The sequence below is a fragment of the Vanellus vanellus genome, assembly GCF_965231255.1.
Source record: "Vanellus vanellus genome assembly, chromosome: 1".
NCBI lineage: Eukaryota > Metazoa > Chordata > Aves > Charadriiformes > Charadriidae > Vanellus > Vanellus vanellus.
The window spans coordinates 45,059,364-45,080,865 of NC_138905.1; the positions used below are offsets into that span (position 1 = coordinate 45,059,364).

General features: G+C 38.5%; 1 protein-coding gene across 2 annotated transcripts in view; it reads right to left on the reverse strand.

Moving 5' to 3' along the window:
- Positions 1–6,503: 6,503 nt before the first annotated feature.
- Positions 6,504–21,502, reverse strand: part of LIN7A (lin-7 homolog A, crumbs cell polarity complex component) — a gene marked incomplete at its 5' end in the record, with an annotated part of 47,565 nt that continues 32,566 nt past the window's right edge. The window contains 4 exons of one of the 2 annotated variants that reach the window (XM_082498546.1): positions 6,504–6,593; positions 8,183–8,395; positions 14,134–14,343; positions 16,729–16,800. In XM_082498546.1, the coding sequence (XP_082354672.1) occupies positions 8,183–8,395; positions 14,134–14,343; positions 16,729–16,800 (495 nt within the window). In that variant the 3' untranslated portion in view covers positions 6,504–6,593. Of the gene's footprint in view, positions 6,594–8,172; positions 8,396–14,133; positions 14,344–16,728; positions 16,801–21,502 lie in introns of those variants that run through there. The other variant, XM_082498547.1, reaches the window with a different exon arrangement.

Sequence of the window (21,502 nt, forward strand, 5' to 3'; positions counted from 1 at the left end):
CAGAACTGGAGAATTTGGGCTGCTGTTAAGCCCCATACTCAGAAGAAGACTGAACAGGAGCTGTGGCCCTTGGCTCCCTCCCACATGCTGTCTTTGCACCTTACATGTCATAGAAAAAAAAGTGAAGGTTGTTGGTGCCTGGACTTTACCACTGGAGCTTGCCAAAGGTAGGACTGTTTTATCATCCTGCCTGCTTTCCTCTGGTGATGTCCTTTTCTCTTTCAAACACTGGTGCCAGTGAGGCTTCCTGTATTCATCAATCTGATGCTTCTTGGGTATTGCCTTCTTCCAGGTCTTTCAGAGAGGAAGCTGCCTGAGAAGATAAGCTGTGGTGTACAAACTGTAGCTCCTAGTTTGTTTTCCCTACTGAAAAAAAGAAAATTTTCAAATACCTGCATACTTAAGCTAAATATCAAAACCTTAGTTAGAGTCTGGGGAGAAAGAGGACAAAATTATAGAGTGTCTAGAAAGGGGGAAATAAAATGCTTCTACAGCCAGTCCATAGATACACCAGGATCTAACGATCTGGGACTGTGTTTAGGTGCCACTTTGAGGAAGGCAGCACCAAGCAGTGGTACAGACCGTTAGCATCCTCAAGAAAATCACAGCTACAAGGGAAACCCAATTTGATGACGATGCTCTGAAAGCAGAGCAGCTGCTGCAGTGTAAGATTCATGACTTGCATCAAATTGTTACTGCACCTGGTTCACATGGCTCCCTTCAGCAAGGCACAAACACATGTGCTTCATGTTTCACGTACTTCGCCATGGGTGATACAATTGCCTAATGGCGCTGTGTGGAATTTTTTCATCAGCACATGTATGATATTCAGCAGCACCAACATCAGGTGTAGTATGATCAGACCCTGCCTGTGTGCAGTCCACTAATCGTATTAAGCAATACTTACATTAACTATAGAATTCTTACCAGGGTAAGAATATTGCTTTTCTTATTGTTATCCCATTGCTATTCGCCATTCCTAGCACACAGAGTATGCACGTGTTAAGTGAAACCTTTTTTTGAACTGTCCATTCACTGTGAAATGTGTGGAAATATGCTGAATGAATGTTGTGGACATCTGTGCGTGTCCGCTTTTTAATGCTAGCAGGAAAAGAACTCCACAGCAATGCCACTGGAATGAGCAGCTAAAGATGCTATGAACACCGTTTTACACTAGGCGTCTCCCTTAGCGTATTTATTCAGCTGAGAGCTGTACACAGTCACTGCCCAGTTGACCACGGTCAAATACAGGTGTATACAGCCAGACATATTCATGCAACGGAGCTGTAAACTTGTTATGCATACAGAGGAAACGAATCTAACATGTTTTGGTACGAATTATTGAAGTTGTCTATTCGGTGCAATGCAAAACAGTGGAGACAAATACTGCTACAAAAGACCTAGTCAGCACCTACATTTTAGTCTGAGTTAATCGGTGCGTAAGAGCCCTTCCTGGAAGCATCCAAGTGTATGTTTTCCTTCAGGGGTACTAAGGCCCAATTGTAAATAGTTTAACTTCTTTCTGTCAACTCTACAGACGAGACAAGTGCAATAGCTGGTTTGGTTTGGGATGTCAAAATGAAAAGGTTGGGCAAGATTTACAGCTTCAGACTTAACACTGAGTTTTCCTTGAAATAAACATGAATTTGTGGGTCTGTAACACATGCCCACTTTGAGGAAACATACTGAGAATTGCAGGTGGGGAGGAAGTGTAATCTGACTGGTGAAGAAACTCTCTGTAGCATTTGGATGTGCTTGGGTGTCACCTTTCTGCAGACAGAACCCAGCTTCATCCAAGCCTCAGAGGAAGGAAAGGAAGGAAGGAAGGAGGAAAGGAAGGAAGGAAGGAAAAAAGGAAGGAAGGGAGGGAAGAGGTATTCATCTACCCTATCAGCTCTTTATGGTTTTGATAAAAGTAAGTGCAAGAACTGAATCATCTGACTCTTTTGGTCAGATGAGTTGATAGGAGTGAAACTAACTATAAGAAAGTAAATTAAAAGCAGATTGGAGATTAAAACTCTATGGGATTTTCTTCTCTTGGAATTTGGCTGCTCCTTATAGACACCTTCTGCTTTTATAGTCTTTTTACTTAATCCTAGATAGCTGCAGGCTTCTAGATTTCAGCACCGGTAAAGTTTTGCTATGACTCTTGGTATCACAAATTCCTATGTTGGCAGTTTGATGGCTTTCATTTTTGTGTGTCTCTGTAACCAAAAATCAAAAGCAATTGTTCATCTTTTTTTGGCTGCAGCTACTGTAAAATGAGCACACGCTAACCCAGTGTTGCGGGTGGCAGTATAGACTCCTGCGATTAGCATTCACAGGCTGAAGCTTCTTGTATCCACCACATGCTCCTGTATCCACGACATCCAAAGCATTTTGCTAACAACACCGGTGCTGAGCTCTTAAATTTCTTAGAATGTTTCAGAAGAGACATCTATAGCAACAGGAACCTCCTTATAAACCGGATCACGTGGAAGGGCTGTTAGTCACATGGGCTGTGCGTGCAGAGGTTTTAGCCTAGGGAATTCAAACAGTGGTGGCTGGGTATTTATTTCATTAGGAAGCTGTGTATGAGTGAAGAAGCAAAAAAAATAAAATGGAAAGACATTACTTACTTGAAGCTAGTAATTTAGGCTTTTTAGTTAGTGGCCCTGCTAATAGAACCTTTAATGGGATGCCTTCTCCTGTTTTAAGATAGATGTTAGGGACAGGTGGAATGAATCGCATTCTAGGGACGCCTCTCTGTTGACCGTGGAAACAATCAGTGTAAGCTCCGCAGGTTGCTTTTGGACAGCTGAAGGTGGAGGCAATGAATCCATCAAACATGTCTCTAAATCTTTTTGTTAGTTCAGAGCGCAAGACTGCATTCGCTTCACGGACAAGCAAGAGTGAGCTTGGGTCTGCTTGCAAGACTGTTTGAGCACATCCCTAATTCGTCCTGACCTTCTCATGGATAAACATAATGGGCTGTATTTCTCGTCAGACGTGTATCGCAGCAGGCAGCACATTCTTGCGAATTGTCCCAGAATACTCTCTGGGTTTGAAACTTGTTTTCTTTTATGAAGTGCTGCATATGGAAATAGTCTCACTAATTCTTATGCAGGGACAGTACTAGAGATAATCCTCTGCTTATATAGGCAAGGATCCCCTTAGCTCTTCTAGACACAGTTCTGCATCAGGAAATTGGTCAGTTTTATTATCCCATTTTCAGAGAGATTCAAAAATAATTGCTACTTTCTGAGACAGCCTCTCATCCTGTAATGAAATACATCTTCCATAAGCATAATAACTATTTTACATTCTGAAATTATGCTTAAAATCCTGTATTACTTCAAACACAGGCAAAACCCACCCTTCTTGTTTAGCATTTTTTTTTAATTCTAGGAACCTTGTTTGCTCATGAGATCTTAATTTCATTTAAAACTCTAAAATCCTTAAAATTAGCAGCTGAATAAAGTTTCTTCTCCTGCAAATGTGGCATATAATTTTGTGCCTTCTGCAAGCGTTCCTAAAGGTTCCCAAGTCAGATTTGAAGCTTGGCTGTGATAAATACATACGAAAGGTACCATGTATAGCACTAAGAGTTCTGCAGTATTATTCACCAGGGAACTGCAGGTAGATTTTGATGTCATTTATTCCATTCATGGGCATTCATTGACCTTTCATCTATGATTTGTCACTGTAGAAGGAAAAGAGGAAAATGCTCTATCAAGGGCTATGAAATCCTTCAATCCCCTATAAAGTACCAGTCAGATCAGAAGTCACAAACATAAAAACTACGGCTAGAACAGCAGAGCCATCAACTTCAGCAGGTAAATGCCACCAACCCTAAGTCTCTATTATTATTAGATCTTACATCTGCATCTTTGGCATAAGTGAACACGATGCAAGAGCTTGTAAAAATCACATAGCAGCCCTTCGGTTCCTGGAAAAAAAGAGACAGAAAAGACTTCTTGTTGGATCTCCTACCTCAGTTGGCTGACAATGCAGAGAAATTATGAGGGAGCCTCAAGGGTAAATGGGAGCAGTAAAACTCACTAAACTGACTGAAGGAATATGAATGCAGTGTAGTGAAACAGCAAATGCCAGGACACCAATCAGTTAAAATACGATGCACGAGTACCTGCAGACCTGCATGTGGGAAGTGTTCTTCTCCTTGCGCTTCTTTCAGGTCCTAATTCAGCAATGCACGTGTGGAAGTGCCTTACTACACCAGGATCAAACACATTTAAATCACAAATGAAAAGACTGTCTGCAACTAAATGCAGATGATAGATTTAGGGACACAGACTATTCTGTGATTAAGGGGCTATGTGATTTATTGAGCAGTAAGAGGCATGGAAAGTGACCCTTAAAAAGTTATTTCTTCCTGCTTCCACTTCAAATGCATTGAAAGTTGTATTTTACTTATATTTTCTTTCATCTTATTGTTAAATGTTGGAAAAGACTAGAATGTTAATTTTAGTGTGTATAAATAATTTATTGAATAATAATATATGAAAATGAGTTTGATATGCTTCTCTATATGAATGACATTCTATTATTGAAATTTATTAATCAGCACATTCCACTCCATCAAACCTAAATTTTTTGAGGAAGAGGAGGGGAGGAGGTGAAGAGGCGGTTTGGAAAAATGCAGTAGTGGGCTGACTAAATCTGAATACTTGGTCTCTGAAAATGCAGATATCAGTGTAATTCAAATCATACTGACGAGATACAGAACAATTATATGCAGTCATAATAACAATTTATATACCGTCAATATTAATAGCAGTGTCTGTCTGAGAATACAGTTTTAAAATAGGTACATACAATTTTATTAAGTATAAAAAAGACACCGTGCAGAGCACAATACAATATATTTCATCTTTAATTCTGGTAGTTCTCAAACTCCACTGTCTTAATTGATATTGTCACCAACGACCACTGGATAGAATTACTTCTCCGTATAAAATGAGGCTTCTCTGGATGAATTCATGCTGTTTGGTTTCAAAAATACAGTAATTTCCTTTCAATGGCTACTTACACTAATCAAACACTGTCAAGACTGTTGGCTAGCCTGCATTTGGTTTCTAACATATGCTACGATACTGCTGATTTCCCCTGTTTTGCTTTGCCTCTCTCCGTTTGAGAATAGATCCTTCTTAATATTAATTGTTTCTGACTCTGTTCCAAGTTCACAAGCAGAAAACTGGTTCAGACCATTTCTACATTCCTCACATTACTAAACTTTCACTGACATCAGCTGGAGTTATCAACATGCAAGGACTGCAGGGTTCCCCTGTAAGGTCCTTTTCTCCCCCAGTCTTGTCTAATGAAGCATAGAAGGCATGCTGAAAATTATTATTTTATTTTTTAGAATTTGGGGGTTCCATTTTCTTATTTTCTTAAAAGTAGGTGATGTTTATAGCCTTCCAGCTTTGACTATTTTCTTTGGAAAAGCAGACATGTAAACTGAAGAATTTATATATTTTGTTTGCACATTCCAATTTGGTTCGATTAAAAAAAAAGTCAGAACTCTAACTTCAAACTGATTTAAATGATAACGTGTGAATCTTAAAAGAAACAACTTAAGCTTCCTCCTCTCTAAAATATATTAACATTAGACTGGAAAATAAATTAAAGAATACAGAAAAGCCGAGATTATGCTATCACAGTAATATCTGCCAAACAAAGCTTGGTCTTTTGCTAACATTAGCTTACTACATTTGCAATACATGCTAAGCAAAGACCCTACTTCTCTAACAGGTACATTCAGACAATATATATTTTATGGAATAAATATATAATATATCCAGTTATAGATTTCTGAATAGTAACTATAATAGATACAAGCAATACCTACGTTTAAAAATACAGTTCTAGGATTCCCTAACTTTACTACTAATAAAATTAAAATTGACCTAAAACTTTCTCACTCTGTTGATGCATAATAAAATATATGGAAACACCAAGAGTAAAAAGCCAATTGCTTCTACAAATGGAATACTTTATAAATATAGTAAATTACTATTTCCAGAGGGAAAATTGAAAATTATAAACAGGAAGTTAGGTTAAAACAGCTCTACAATATATAGTACAAAGTGGCTATGAAGCGTGATGTATGAGTTTGATGTCTGTGGCAAAATTTTGAACTGATGTAGTTGTTCATTTCTGGAGAGAACTGTAGAGAAAGATTCTGTCCCCAAAAGCAGCCAATCTTGATCTCCTTAAAACAAAACTTTCACTGACTAGAGAAAGCCAACTGGCCAATTTCTCAGAGTAAGGAGTGCAAGATTAGATCAAACAGATTTGGAAGCCCTGGACTTCTCTGTTTCATAAGGTTTACCCATAATGCTGTTCTCATTAGGAATGGAGTCACAGAAGTACTATGTACCTGTGACTGCTGTGTGCTGAAAAAACCTTATCACGAAGGTACCCTCCCTATGGCTGTCTTAACTACATTATTCTTGTACTGCACATTCTCTTCACAAAGGTGAATTCTTTTTTGTGTTCCTGTAGTTGTTTCCTTTTGCTGGAATACTGAAGTACAGCTCTGGTTGCTTGATTACTGAACTCTTGAGCGAGGATTTTTTTTTCTTGAGAATAACCTAGAATTAAAGAAACACATTTCTCAGAGCAAACACAAGGAGTTGAGGAATTAAGTTGCTGGCTGTCTCTGCCTGCCTTTCTTCCCTTTCAGCTTTAAGAAAAATTTCACATCAGTAAAAATATCTTACTTGTTCATGAAAAGATTTAGGTAACAAAAACCGGAAAACTTCACATGAGACTGTGCCATTTGTATGTTCGTTTCCTGCGATGGCCCTATTTTATACAGAAACCCCAGACTTACTTTATTAAATACTACTATTTATACCTCCTGCCTGAGTTGAGGCCCTGAGGTGGGATTCCGATCCCAGTTGGAGCCTTTGTTTGCATCAACAAAGCTGGAATTCTGGTGGTCACAGGATGAGGGGTCTACAAGGTGTTTTTTTTTTCCCTAAATATCAACAGAGGTCAGTGTTAACATTAATAATGATGAAACCATCTCTGGGAACTTCAGTTTCTGACCATTTGGGGACTTTCTGAGTCACCTGTAGACTTTTACTGCTACAAACATCCTGTTTTGGGAACACCTGCTATGAGATGTGGAGGACTGCGATATAAGTCATTGGGACATGCTGCCTACTTGATTTCATTAGGGCAAATGGAGCATATCTATAAATGTAGTCATGTTGCAACCTCTTGTTGATTTCTGAAAAACTGCACATATGGAGAATCTCTGTACCTCACATGCCACGTGTTTTGACTACACTGGGAAACTTGCAAGCCCCTCAGAAGCTATCATAATATTGAATGTCCGTCAAGAGAGAATGAAATACTTCCTATCAAACTCGAGATGAGAAGTAAGCACTTGTGGGTTCCCTGCAGAGGAACTATAGAGTGAAGTTTGGGTTCCCTGTAGCAGGGAAGGGACAAGGAAGTCTTTTCTTTACATACAGCAAATCTTGAGGTTCTGTTGCAGAGTGGTAACAGACTACTTGAAAATACATTAAACTGTGTCTAAATTGGGTAGTGTATTCTCACTTGTCACAAATGCTCTGGTTTTTAATTAAAAAATGTTCCCAGGAACTACAGAGTTCTTATGCAGTCTTGCTTGCAGGTAAGCCAGAGGTGCATAGTGGCTATTGATCTTGGCGTTATTAATGGGAAATTCGCTCCAGAATTTGTTAGGGCCTTTCACCTATTTTCATAATGCATTTTTACTGGCACGGCCCATGTGGAAATGTACCAAAGAATGAGCTCTGATCATCCTCCTTGCAGTATGTTCTTGCCAGGGCCCCAAGGGCACGGCCAGCCACCCACCCATGGCCCAGGACCCCACATCAGCCCCACCGACACCACAGCAGGGCCGGTCTGCAGCTCCCCACAGCCCTGCCCTGCCCGGCCATGGGCCCCTCTGAGCCAGGCCCACCTCTGGACCCACATCCCATCCTCAGCCCCATCCCCATGGAGGTGCCCGAGGCCCGGGGCTGGGGCTGCTTGGTGTCCCCCCACTGCCCTGCGCCTGGCTGGGGCTGGGGCTGGGACGGGCCGTGGCGGCAGACCCTGCCCTGATGGACCCCTGGAGTCCCAGGAGCTGCTGGCCCAGGCGTGGTGCCATCAGTGGGCTTTAGGGAAGACCAATGAATCCTCTCACCTACGACATATGGTTTTGCTGTGTATTTTGCTGCTGTTGCTGCTGCTGGATGAGCAATTGCTGCTGTTGCCGGCGCCGGGCTGTTCTCAGTTTTTCGAAGCGAGCCTCCATTTCCTCCAGCACCTTGGGAGTGTAGCGTACCACCAGCTTGACGCTGTCCTTGGCTGCCTTCAGCAGCTCCACTGCCTTCTCATGGTGCTCTCCTTCCACACTCTGGGAGCAGGGAGAAGAGATTTAATGAGGAAAACGCTTTGATCTGGAGCTTTGTCCTCTTTTTCATACGGAAAGGCTGTCGGGGTTTTAGGAAGTTTCCACACCTTCCAGTTTTCAAGGGAACATTAAGGAAAAGTGTTAAGTAAGATTTATCCACTGCTGGGAATGTATTCATTTTCATATTTTAAATAATTCAGATCTGTTTCAAGCTGCATTACAAACCTAATTTCTGAACTGTGTGAAAAGGAGGGGAAATACTCAACAAGCTTTGTGCAAACAAAAATGATGTTAAAAAAAAAAAAACAAGCCCCGCAGTAAAAATCCAAACAGTCTGTTTGCAAGGTACAAAAATAATTATTTAAACGTTGGTAAGAAATGAAGAAATTGCAAGTTTGAAACTGCAGTTCCTTTCTTACACCCCGTCCCTGTTTGGATCCCGCAGGGAACGACATGTGGTGATGAAGCAGCGGCTGAGCTGCAGGCAAAGGAGCGTGCCCGCTGCGGCCGGGGACAAGCTGCGTCTTAGACACTTAATGGCATTGCTCACACATTTAACATTTATGTGATACAGATTCTCCACTGGAAATAAACTAGTCTTTATCCAGTCAGTTGTAAGCAATCAAACACTAACAACTTTAACACTGCAAGTTCTTGCTGAAGGAATTTATATTTTCCCTCCCTTTCTGGAAAATGGTTTACAGTAAGATGATACCTGCTGTGAAATCAAAAGTATTCCCAAAGGGGCTCAAGCTCTGATTTCTATGCTAACATTGTTTGAAACAGCAAATTTCCAAAAGGGGGAGGTGACTCAGCTGTGAAAAGAGTATTTAATTTCTACCAGTAAGTGGACTGACCGGAGTGCTTTTCAGGCATGTGGATTGTTCCACACCTTAAGAGAAAGGGAGAAATTTTCTAATAGTGTATGATTGCCCATGTGTGTTGTAGGATATATTCCAACAAAAGTATTCCAAAAGTATCTCTGCACAGAAAAAAAACAGACTGCACAACTGAGCTCTTCACATGGATTTCAGATCATTTAAAAAATAAGTAATTTTCTTCTCACATAAAATAAATCAAAGTTTTACTACATGCTGTGTTTTAAAACTCTTATGTATACCATGCTATTTAAAGTGAAACTATACCCATAGGCCTCCAAAGAGAAGCAGCAGCATTCAAAATATTTGAAGTTCAATTCATGCTAAAAGAATGACTTAGCATCATTATAGCAACTGTCAGAAGAAAATTATTTCTATTTTCATCTCTCCGATTTGACTGAGTAGCATTGTGCAAGAACAGTGAATAAGTTACTTCTGCTGTGGCACACTATGAGCTGGAAATAATGATTTAAAAGTTTCAAAAAGCGGACATAATACACTTCTACATAAATAATATAAACAACACAATTCAAGCTCATTGCTTTGCTATTTATCTTTCTTCTGTTAAATATCTTAAATATTAATACAAATAATTATTTCATGTCTGGGTCAACTTACTGAACTCAAGAGTTCTACAGAAATGTTAAGAAGCTTCAAAAATATTAATGCAACTTAGAGAAATGGTGAATGTCATTTCAGGTGCTGAAATGATTACCAGAAACAGAGAAAACTTGAAGTAAATAGACATTTCACTGTTGAAATAAATAACTTAATGGTTTTGAACTGTATGTTCATGACATTCCTCCAGCAGGTGTCCTATTCAAAGATTAAAGAAAATTAATGATCTGTGATGACCAGATTTGTTAGAAATTTTTGTTAGAAGTTTGTTAGAAATTGGGTAGCACTGCTACCCAAAAGTAATTTGAGGAAAAAAGAGTTTCCTTACAAATATTTGAAAAGAGGAAATTCGTTGTTGCATAAGAAACAGTCAATGTATCTCATGCTCCAAAGAGAGCCAAAATAAAAAGCGATAGATGTGAAATTGCTTTAATGAAAAACTCAGATACAAATTAAAACCTCTTCACCATGTCCCCTACCCAATAATTGCTCAATGTTAGAAGAGGTCATCATAACTAACACATACTGCAACTAGCTATCTTTTATAACTTATTGCTTTGTGACCGGCTTTGATACTTGTAAACACAGTTCCCACCTTAAGAGGAACCATATAAAATTTGGCGTTGCTTTATAATTCATTTTTTGATTGTGAATCATGTTCTGTGTGATGTGGCATGGACATTCACAGGAAAAGTCAGTGTACTCAGTGTTGTCATGATCAGTTTTGCTGTGCAACAGCATGAACTTAGAACAGGCTATGAAGGAGAATTGTAAACTCCCAAGCTACATGAAGTAGTTAAAATATTAATTTGCTTTCAAAGACTCGGATGGTTCTAACTGACATCTATAAGCAATTGTGATTCTAGCTGTTCTGTAAGGGCATAACTAGATGGTGTACTTTAATATTTTGTACAACTTAGTAAACTGTATTTAATTCATGATTGGCCTGTTTTCTTTCCCATTTGCCGCCGGCCTTGTTCTTCCAGTTTACAGCCAGTATTTTCTAATTACAAACAAAGGGTTTGACTTCGTTGCTATCCAGGACAATTGAAAACTCCCACTGACTTGAATAGCAATGACACAGAATTAAGCCTAAAGCTCTGAACCATAACCAAAGAGGGGAAAATAACAAAGGCAAAATAAAAGATAGTGCTGCTAAATACGAATACTACTTTCCAAACATCCCTAACTCAGGTCTTAACAACTATAGTTTTGAGCTGCTATTAAAAAGATCGCTATACTTGCTCTTAATGTCTTCATTCCTGCTTGCACTCATATTTCCAAGGTATTACAAAAGCTTCACCTGCATAGTGGTAGCTGCACAACTTAAAAAGAAGAGCTCCTTGGAGTAAGAAAAAGAGCAAAGGAAGTTGTTTTGCTGTTTTCCAGCCAAGGAAGTTGTTATGCTGTTTGAATTCTTCTGCCTCTGCAAACCTCTGAGGCTGTGCTGGCGAAGGGCTACAGCTGGTATCGGTTGTGCGTGTACAAGGGATTTTGCTGACTGGATTACACTGGCTGGGGACATTGTGATGATCTGACACTCGTGTTACTTAAGAACTGCCCACCAAACACGGGATTTAATAATTTTTTTTGAATGTATACCTTTTTTAAGATGTAATTTTTGATTAAATATGTTTATATATACTTATGTCTGTATTTCCCTTATTGCATTGGCGGATTGCATCAAAAAAAAAGGATGCAAAATACTGTAGAAGCAGAAACAGCTGAAAGAACTGCAGATACGTTGTGGGGAAACACCAACCATTACTGTATCCAGGCTCACAGACTTGTCATAAATATAAAAGAAAAAAAATACCACTCTTGCAGACAAAAAAGAGAATCTGATTGTTACCCCACAAGTTGAGAAACTGAGAAGAATATTTCTATTAGATATCTGTAAGCAAACGCTTGGGTGAGAAATTAGCCATTGTAAACCTATTTTGTATCCCTTTCTGTATCTGACTCACACCAGGTATCTGACAAATGCAGAACCTTTGCCAGATATGAACAGCCACCAGCAAGTGCATTTGCTGAGCCATCTGCAGAGCTTACTGCTTTCAATTTCCTTTACTTTTAGGGGGTGCGGGACAAAAGTATGTAACAAAATCCCCAGCATAATGAGAAAACACTTTTTTTAACATCCGGTGAAACAGCTCAAGGAACAGTCATCCCAGTCATGCTGGGATCACAAATCTGGATTCTGAACACACAGCTCTAATTTTATGTTGATAATTATAAAGTTGGACAACCACCAACTTCTGAGCACAAACAAGTTACAGATATTTCATTTTCATTTCATGTTCCACTGCTGAGCCGTCTGTTGTATTGTACATACTGTATATTATTTGCTTTTCTCCAGCTAAATTGAGAGAAGCACAGAGTGAACTAGTCCCAGTGAACAATGTTAAATTTAGAGCTTTTTCCTCCTGTCTCAAGCTGTCTGCAAACAAACTATCACTTCTATAATTTTTGCCTTTTTACGGATTATATTGTATGGGTTTGATTCAGCCCAAGATTGGTGTATGAATAGTTGCTCATATGCATTGTTTCAAGTATGCAACTGCAATTCAAACTTCAAATTCTGTTGTTTAGACTCTGAATGCGAAAATATTTTTGTTGCATCTCGGAATCAACTTTCTCATGTGTCTACATGCAATTGGGGATTTCATATTGTGTTTTTTTGCTACATTAGCTTAATATATATTACAGAGCACATTCATGATTTTTTTTTAACAGAGTATCATGAAGTAGAGGTGACAACACTCAAATTCAATATATCTTCACATCTGAAGGTTCACCACTTTCCTCCCTGGTATTTGCCCAGACGCTGTTGACAGTAAAAGTTTTTCTCAAGAACCATCCACCAGTTTGCGAATATAAACACTTTTTATCTGTCTTTTTATTCACCTGTTGAAAGAAGTGCTGAACAACAACAAAATTATTTGATCTACTTCCAATCAGTGAAGCTCAGGCAATTTACTTATTAAATGTTCAGTTGCTTTTTCCCTGAGACTAACTAATCTTTTCAGTGGCTTTTCTTTTTTTGTTTTGTATCTGTTCTTTCTCATTGTGGACAGGGGCGAGTAAGCTTCCAGACCTATTACTTCTCTTTTGAGAACGTGATGGTTGATAGAAGAAGTGGTAAAAAGTCTGTCTGAAGTGTTGCACTGATATTTTGTTTCAAGAGAAAGGGAATAGCTATTGTTGAGAGAAACAGACGACAACATGAAAGCATGCAGAAAACAGCATTTTTTTTTATTCTTTATGGGCTTGCAACAAAGAGGAAATTTAAGTTGGAAAGTCTTATATTTATGACTGGATTCAGGAATTGCTCCTATGTGCCTTTGGTGTATTTAAATACAAGGTTCAGATGGAGGTTTTGCATGAAAAGGGATTATGTTTTCATTAAGAGAAGTGTAGGGTTATATGAATGAGTATGCTTACCCTTTCAGTACTTTACATTCCCTTGTAAAAGGGAACAAAAAGCAAAATGAAAGGCAGAATTTGACCCATATCATGTAGTCAGAACCTTATTTTTCCTCTCTATTCCAAAAGCCCTTTTATTTTTACCTCAATACTGACATTCATAGTGAAACTACTGCAAAACATTCCACCCTGAAGTATTGACTTATATGAAAAATGACTATGTAAAAAATGTACCTTTTTACTGAAAATACATGCTCCCTGTATGTGTGTGCTTGTACAGCTGATTTCTGTGACAAAAATATCACAGCTGGATGAATGTCACTGAAAGAAATCTGTAATGTACCTTCCACTGCAAATCACTACCAAATGTGCTTACCAAACTTCTTTCGATTTTATGTGTTCAAATGCTCCGAAGGTCACAAGGCTGCACAAGTGCCACTGAGGCATCAGTGCGCTTGGAAAGGGATGTGTGCCGCAGAGGCCGTGAAGTGCAAGAACGACAAAGCCTGTTATTACGCTTTGACTGCAAAAGGGATTTGCAGAATTATCAATTAAGAAAGACATAGCTTCCTTGTAAATCAAGTATGTGGTGTGGATTTAAAATGAAGCTCTTCAATCACCCTCCATTACAACAGAAATCGTAGTGGCACAAAGTTGTCGATGCAGCTCAGCCTCACTGACCCGCAAATGCACACGGAAGGTCTCTCACAGAACTAATTCTTTTTGTTTCATACGGCTGCCTTTTAAATCACGATATTAGAAAAGCTGTGAAAAATGAAAAACAGACGAAAATGAAAGCTCCATCAAATTTCCACATACCACTCCATTAACTGAAAGCAGCTGGTCTCCCCGTTTGAGCCCTCCATGTCTTTCTGCCACTCCTCCAGGGATGATGCGGGAAATATAAATAGGTGAATTTTGTTCCTTTCCTCCCATGACATTAAAGCCCAGGCCTTCATCAGTCTTTGGCAGCTCCACCACGCGCGGGTGTGAATGGCCTTCGCTTGCAGCAAAAGCAGCAACTGTTGCCTGGAAGAGAAAGATGAGTGATTTGGCTATGTAGGGAGAACACTGACATACACTCTCTTGTTCATTTGCAGGAAGAATTCATTCCTGTGAAGATATTTCAATACCTTATTCTGACTTTTTCTGATCATCTGAAAAGCGTTTTAAAAAAAAATTAAGTTCCATGCCAATGCTTTTGAAATAAAGGAATAAGCAGAGGAACAGAGAATTTAGTTGACTTGTCAAAGATAACACAGGAAGTTAGCGGCAGAGCCAGAAGTATGCACCGGGAAGCCTGACTGTGTGGTGGCGAACACTTATGATCACTAGTGCATTTCTTCTTTGCCTTTTCACAGGAAGAAAATTTGTTACTCTGGGATAAGACAATGTGATCTCTACTGTGTCCCTAGTTGAAATAAAGTGGATGGACTGAATTGTTAACCCTCTGCTCTGCTTTCAGGGGTACAGAATTGTTTATTTTATTCTTTGGGCACAGAAAAAAATCCTAAAAGGATATTCCTATTTTAAAAAGTCGAATTCGTAATTTTTATGAAATCTCTCAAGCTAAATAACTCCTGGAACAGGAATATGAGGTTTTATAATATAATTGAATCAAAACTTTTATTGAAAAATTAAATCTTAAGACAATGGATTTATAAATCAATTAGAAAAATCCTAGATTGTTAATCTTACTCTGGAAAAAAAATCCCATGTAACAAACTGTAAAGCTTGCATCTAGAAAAATATTACATCTTGTACGTCATTGTTCACTACAAGCATTTTCCTACTTATAGATCTTAGTAAATCATTAAATAAACATTAAGAAAACCTTTTATCCTTTTCAGCGTGTGTTTGTAGTCCAAACTGCTCGAACAATTCTGCATTACGCTGATGTTTTTTGAGCATCCTTATAATGCTTATGCTTAATAGAAGCTAGTGGATGATGTGACATAATGGATCATTCTCAGTTACGTGTTTTTGCACATGCAGACCTTGTCATCATGCATACATTTTATGTCAGACATGAATGCACTAGGAGAATGCAATGCAGACAGCCCAGAAATAACCAGGAAATATTGCGATATTGAAACATTGCTCTGTAACCCTGCTGTTCTATATGAATAAGAAATGAGAATGGCAAACACTAATTGGATTTCTCCCCATTTACTATATAACATAGCAATAATTTCTATGTTTACCTGCAGTGTAGACAAATCAGGATTTCATATACACATTTCTCTACATAGAAGCATAGACCTTACAAATTTACATTGTCCATTAACTTTCAATTAGAAGAAGGTTAAAATCAGATGAACGGCCTACAGAAAAGAATGTTCTATTTAGTACAGAAAATACACTGCAATTTAATGTATATTAGGTTATTTGCTGGCTAATATACAGCTTGCTTCTCTAAAATACTGTAGAAATAATTTTGTAACACACTCCCAACGTTCGTCTTCTGATACAGCTTTAAATTAAAATCCCGTAACACAAATACATAATGGTAAGATCTTAGTTCCATTAGGATTTCGGTGAGTTTTGTCACTAATTTCACAGGAGTGGGACCATAAAGAAATATCTCTAAAAAAGATTTATGGCTTTTGCAGGTTTACCTGTTTTGCATAGTATCTGCTATACCACCCAGAAAACAGTGTTGAGTACAAAATGATAATGGGAAAAAGAAAGCCATGGTGGACCCGTTTGGAAGCATCTATCTTTGTGCATGTTATGAAAATACAAAGCATATTTCACACCGGCACACAGAACAGTTTTTTTTTATGGTTGTGTGAATTCCCTTAGAAGATTATCATTTTAGTAGTAGCAGCAATGTAGCTGTCACGGTCTAAGGATAGAAGAAAGGCATGGACAAAGAGACAATATATTTCATTAAAACAGGTAATGCATCAGAAAAAATGGGCTTGCATTTGGGTGTGGAGTCTCTTGATCAGGCTATTTTTATTGCTATCCATCCTTACCACCCTTACCACTTGCTCAGTATCTACAGTTCCCATTAGCTAGAAGTGGAATTTTGACTGTTTAGTTTCTATCTCCCGAATCATTGTGTCCTTTCTGGATGAGCTGTATGGGAAAATAGTCCATTAAGATATTGGTTGTTGCAGGTAGACTTCTACAGAATGAACCAGTAGATTTGCTTTTGCAAAGCAACTTGTCAAAAAGCATAAATTTCCATAAAATCATTCTCTTTTCTTAAGCTACAGAAGCAGCATAAAGGTTGAAATTTTCCATTATGATTGTTACCTGGGAAGTAGCACTGGTTCTAGACTCTGGGCTGCCACTGATGTCTAAATTTTCTTACAGTGTACACACGAATACCTGAAACACACACGCGCACAGTCAATTACTAGGTCACTTTGGTAACATGTATTTCAACAGTTGCACGTATCCTACCTTTGCAGTGGCCCTGGCTCGGAATTCGGGGCAGCCATTAACAGTTATGGTTTCATGCATGTATTGATACACCTAAAATGTTCATGAAAATAAAATGAAATTAATTATAGAAGCAAAACAAGGACTTTATATTAACCCAGACAGGGCGGTCCCTTTCCCTCATAAGACTATGTTTCACTAATGCTGTGTTCATGCAATCACATAGTCAAGTGACTGCTAAACTTGTGCACGCACGGGTTTACAGAAAACAGCAATCTGTGTTTCTCATGACACTTTGCAAACTTAACTGTACATCTTCCAGCATGATTCCCTTCCCATCTCTAGCATCTCATTTCCCCCAAACAGGGCAGTTAGGTTCTATGTTATCAAAGATTGGTGTCTCCAGGCAACTGATTTGAACGCAGATGACCTGAACTGATTTCAGTAGTATCTTAGCCTCCAATGATGGCTTCTTTGTTCTTTGAACTTGCCTAGGAACTAACGATTTAGGAGACCAATGTTACAAAAATATGTAAAATGCTCAGCATACAGATGCTGAAGAATGGAAGTGATAATGAAATTTTGGAGAAAGGCCACAGTACTGGTTTCCATCAACCATAGCTAGGAATTGCAAAAAGGGCTGGCAGTCAGGTAGGTCCGCCACAGACAATGGGTAAGATTTCCTTCAGAAAGGAACTGTACATTCACATAGGTGGCATAAAATCAACATTGCCAATATGTACAACTTTCTGTCTGTTGGGTTTTTTTCCGGTATACGCTCTTGGCCCACTTTCTCTGGTCCTTAACTCTCCCTTTTAAACACCTTCAGTAAAGAGAAAGGAAAAGGCTCCCTCACACTGCCTTTGTTCTTTAGATTTGTCACACTCTTCGATGAAAAATATCAAAAAATGCCTTGATACTAGCCAGTTATTTTGAAAGAAAACTTAAAAATATTTATATGTAACTTATGGATATTTTTTTTTGAAAGTCAAAAGTGAATGCAAACAAAAAAACCATTTTATTTAGTTTTCTTATAAAACCACCAAACCTAAAAAAATGTTCCTATATGCTACTGATTTACTCTGGGCATTTTCTTCACCTACTTCATAAGGAATTTTGTCTTTTCATGTGTTTTATGTTGCAGGTTGCATTCCTCAGAGATAACCTTTGCTGGTAGCTTTTACAGCAATGTCCTTCTCAGGGTCCTTGAGGAGTGTTGATTCAATTGTACTTTCCAAAATATATTTACCTTTCACTGATTTCACGATACTTTAGCCAGAGTGTCAAAACTTCCCTCTTTGGTAATGTAAATGTTACTTTGGCAGAGAAAGTGTCAGATACTGAACTTAATTGACCTATAAACAACAGTTTGTCACACTGATAGGTAAAACTTCCCCATCTCGCTGTCCTGACAACTTGTTATGCACTATCATAATGATGTATCTCTTCCCCCTGAGCCTGTTACTATAAAACCTACACACTGATGAACATATTACTACAAACAATATGGGAATTAAGATGTGTGGCTCATTTCTGATCTCAGTGGACAGACATACTTTAATCAAACACTCTTGAGTAGTAAAATGTTTGGGGTGACTGATCCCCAAACCTTTTTTGAGGGATATCATACACAAGGGAAAGGCAAAAAAGGAAAGGAGATAACAAATGCAGTCCATTTTAGAGACTTAAAATTTGCTAAACACTTTCAAAATACATCAAAAACATTATCTGTCTTTACTATTGTTAGTACATAAGTCATTCCAGGACTTGACTTAACTCAGAAAAACTTGGGCCAGTGAAGAAAACTGAGACCGAAAAGTTTCCTGCTTTCTCCATTTGAAATGAAAACTTGCTTCCATTGGTAAAATTGACATTGACCTCAGTAAAGACCAGGATTTTGCCCTTAATTTTAAAACTATGGAAAAAGAAAGCTCTTGTATAGTCTCTAAAGGATCTCTGGTTTGTTTTCTCTTTGTACTAGATCATGCCATCATAAAAATGGGTTGAATCTACATACTCAGCATTACCCTGCACAGATCAGTTCAGTGTTTATTGTGTTATGTTGTAGGACATATTCTTATATAATTATAAGAACAACTACTACATTATATAACAAGAACACTGTGTAATTGCAGTAATGAATCATTAAATACTTGTTACATCAAAACCCAAACTGTATTGAACCACTGATAATGCTGTATTTTCTTGATATCTGCAGGTTCCCCTTTATCTTAAAGTATAAGAGATCATCGTACATATTGGTTTTGCTTGCACAGCTATAAATGCTGTGGCTGGCTATGTCTAAAAGCATATATTTGATTATTGACCTATTATGACATTAAATTTTCATTACTAAGGTAGAATATCACAAAAATGAGCTGATAATGATACATTCATGTGATTATTGGCGAGGTTTGATGTCATGTAACTCCATACTGTCTGCATCCTACCAGTATGTAGCTAGCAGGCTTCATTAATATCCAATATCATAATTTGTATACTGGTGAAAGAACAAACTCACTAGTGTGTGATATGTTAAAGAAGAATCAACTGACTCAAAAACTTCTGAAAAATACGATCAATAATGTCAAATAATCTTTGTGTGCATTTGTAAGTTCTCAAAGATCACAGATTTCAAATGCTGTTCTGCAAATAGTTATCAGTGATCATAATATCTATAGCACAGTTCTTAGGAAAAGAAGTCTTGCATGTCACATCTCACTCTCTATAAGCAACAGATGTGCCCAGTCTTGAATATCCGCTTGAGGCATTTGTAAATCTAATTCTACTATTTGACTGTTACATAATGTTTAATGTAATTTGAGTTTAAGAAGGGATAAAACACACACCTACATGACATTATTAAGTCAGTTTAACAACCAAACACAGATTAACTGCATCTGTTCCACCAAGCCCCTTAAAGTCTTTGTAGGGGTTCAGATCTAATTATTGCTTATTCTAGCAATGCACAAAAAGCACACTGAAATCCATAAATAATCATTGTTTGCCTGTAGTCACACTAACCCCTTTATCTAGGCTGTTCTCAGCAGCACCTTAGCCGTGGAGTCTCCCACTCTGGAGACATTCAAAACCCACCTGGATGCCATCCTGTGCAACTTGCTGCAGGTGACCCTGCTTGGGCAGGGGGGTTGGACTAGATGATCTCCAGAGGTCCCTTCCAACCCCGACCATTTTGTGATTCTGTGATTTGTGCACAAAGAACCCATTCTGCTGCCTCTTCTATGTACTCACAACAGATAAATTGAAAATGCTCTTTGTTCTCAAACTAAATAAGGTGGCATTTAAATCCTTCTGGAGTGGAATATCACTTTTTGTTCAATCCATTTTATGTGACAAGTAATTGAAATGGTGTTATAAAATCCTTCCTTTCAGTGCCTGTTACCTGTGCATCTGATTGATTACATTTTTAGCACACAGCGATTCTCCTGAATCTAACAATTGTATCCTTAAGATGTCCTTATAAGATCTTCTGTAGATTTCCTTATTTGGACAAAATATCACTCAGTACAGAAGAAAACAAAGGTGCAGAACTTAATTATAAGTATTCTGAAAAGATCCTTTAGGATATTTACTAAAGAAGTTTTTTAAAACAGTGACCTTTGTTGACCATGACAGATGAATCATTTTGAAAGACATCATTGTGTAATACGAATTAGTTGAAGACGGACAATTAATGCATCACAGAATCACAGACTGGTTGAGGTTGGCAGGCACCTCTGGAGGTCACCTCGTCCAACCCCCTTGCTCAGGCAGGGCCACCTAGATCCAGCTGCCCAGGACAGTATCTAGACGGTTACTATATGTTACCAATTTGAAAAGAGCTGCATGCCTATTTTTGCTTATACAGATATTTCTTTTTCGAGTGTCTAAAAGACTACGTGGCTGTTTAGTAATATTGTTTGCTGACAGACTCCATACACAGCCTGATGGTCTAGTGCCTAGGGAAAAGAGTTTCCGCAATTCATTAATAATAGAGATTAAATTACAGGTGAAATGTCAATGTTTCAAGACACAAAGCTGCAGCTGTAAGGTAAACGGTAATGTTTCAGCTAATTTTCCCCCACAGCAATTTCTACCACGATCGTCAGTGTCTGTATGCTGTCATCGGGTAAACATGTGCTGCAGACAGGGATTTGTTCACACAGCTCTCATTTGTGCTGTGGAGCTAGACGTACTCAGCTTTGTTTTCTCTTTCCCGTGGTGCAGAAAACACAACACTTCCAACAAGAAATACTCCCGAAAACACGAATATAGATCTCAGACTTTTTCAGCTTCTGCAAGCAGTCTCCTCAGATACCGTAATCTAAAGTTATTCTCCCACAATACTCAAAAACTACAAAAAGAGTGAGGGAGGAAAATTACAATTACAAAATCTGAACTTGGAAGTGAATCCTCCTTGTACTGCGGCAGCTCTTGCTGGCACAGAGAAATGTTCATTTTATGACTTCTCCCAGCAGGAGCCGTAGTGAGTCAGATGCAGCAGGTATTGTTATGACGATGGTCCTCATCCCCACGCGTTCAGTTGAGGGGCAAAGCGGCTGGTTTAGCATTACTGAAGCATGGGAAGGGAGGGCTGCCTTACAGGTACTTTCGGAGCTAGCTTCTTAACAGAAATTACTCCACACGGACTCATAACAAAGCAGCACGTACCAGGCTGGCCTACTTAAGTTAATGTAAAGCTTTAGGAGGAGGTCCAGGAATAACAGCGCACTTAGCAGCCTGTTTTATAAAGGTGGCTAGAAGCAGCATTATGTTTACAACCTGAATGATGCAG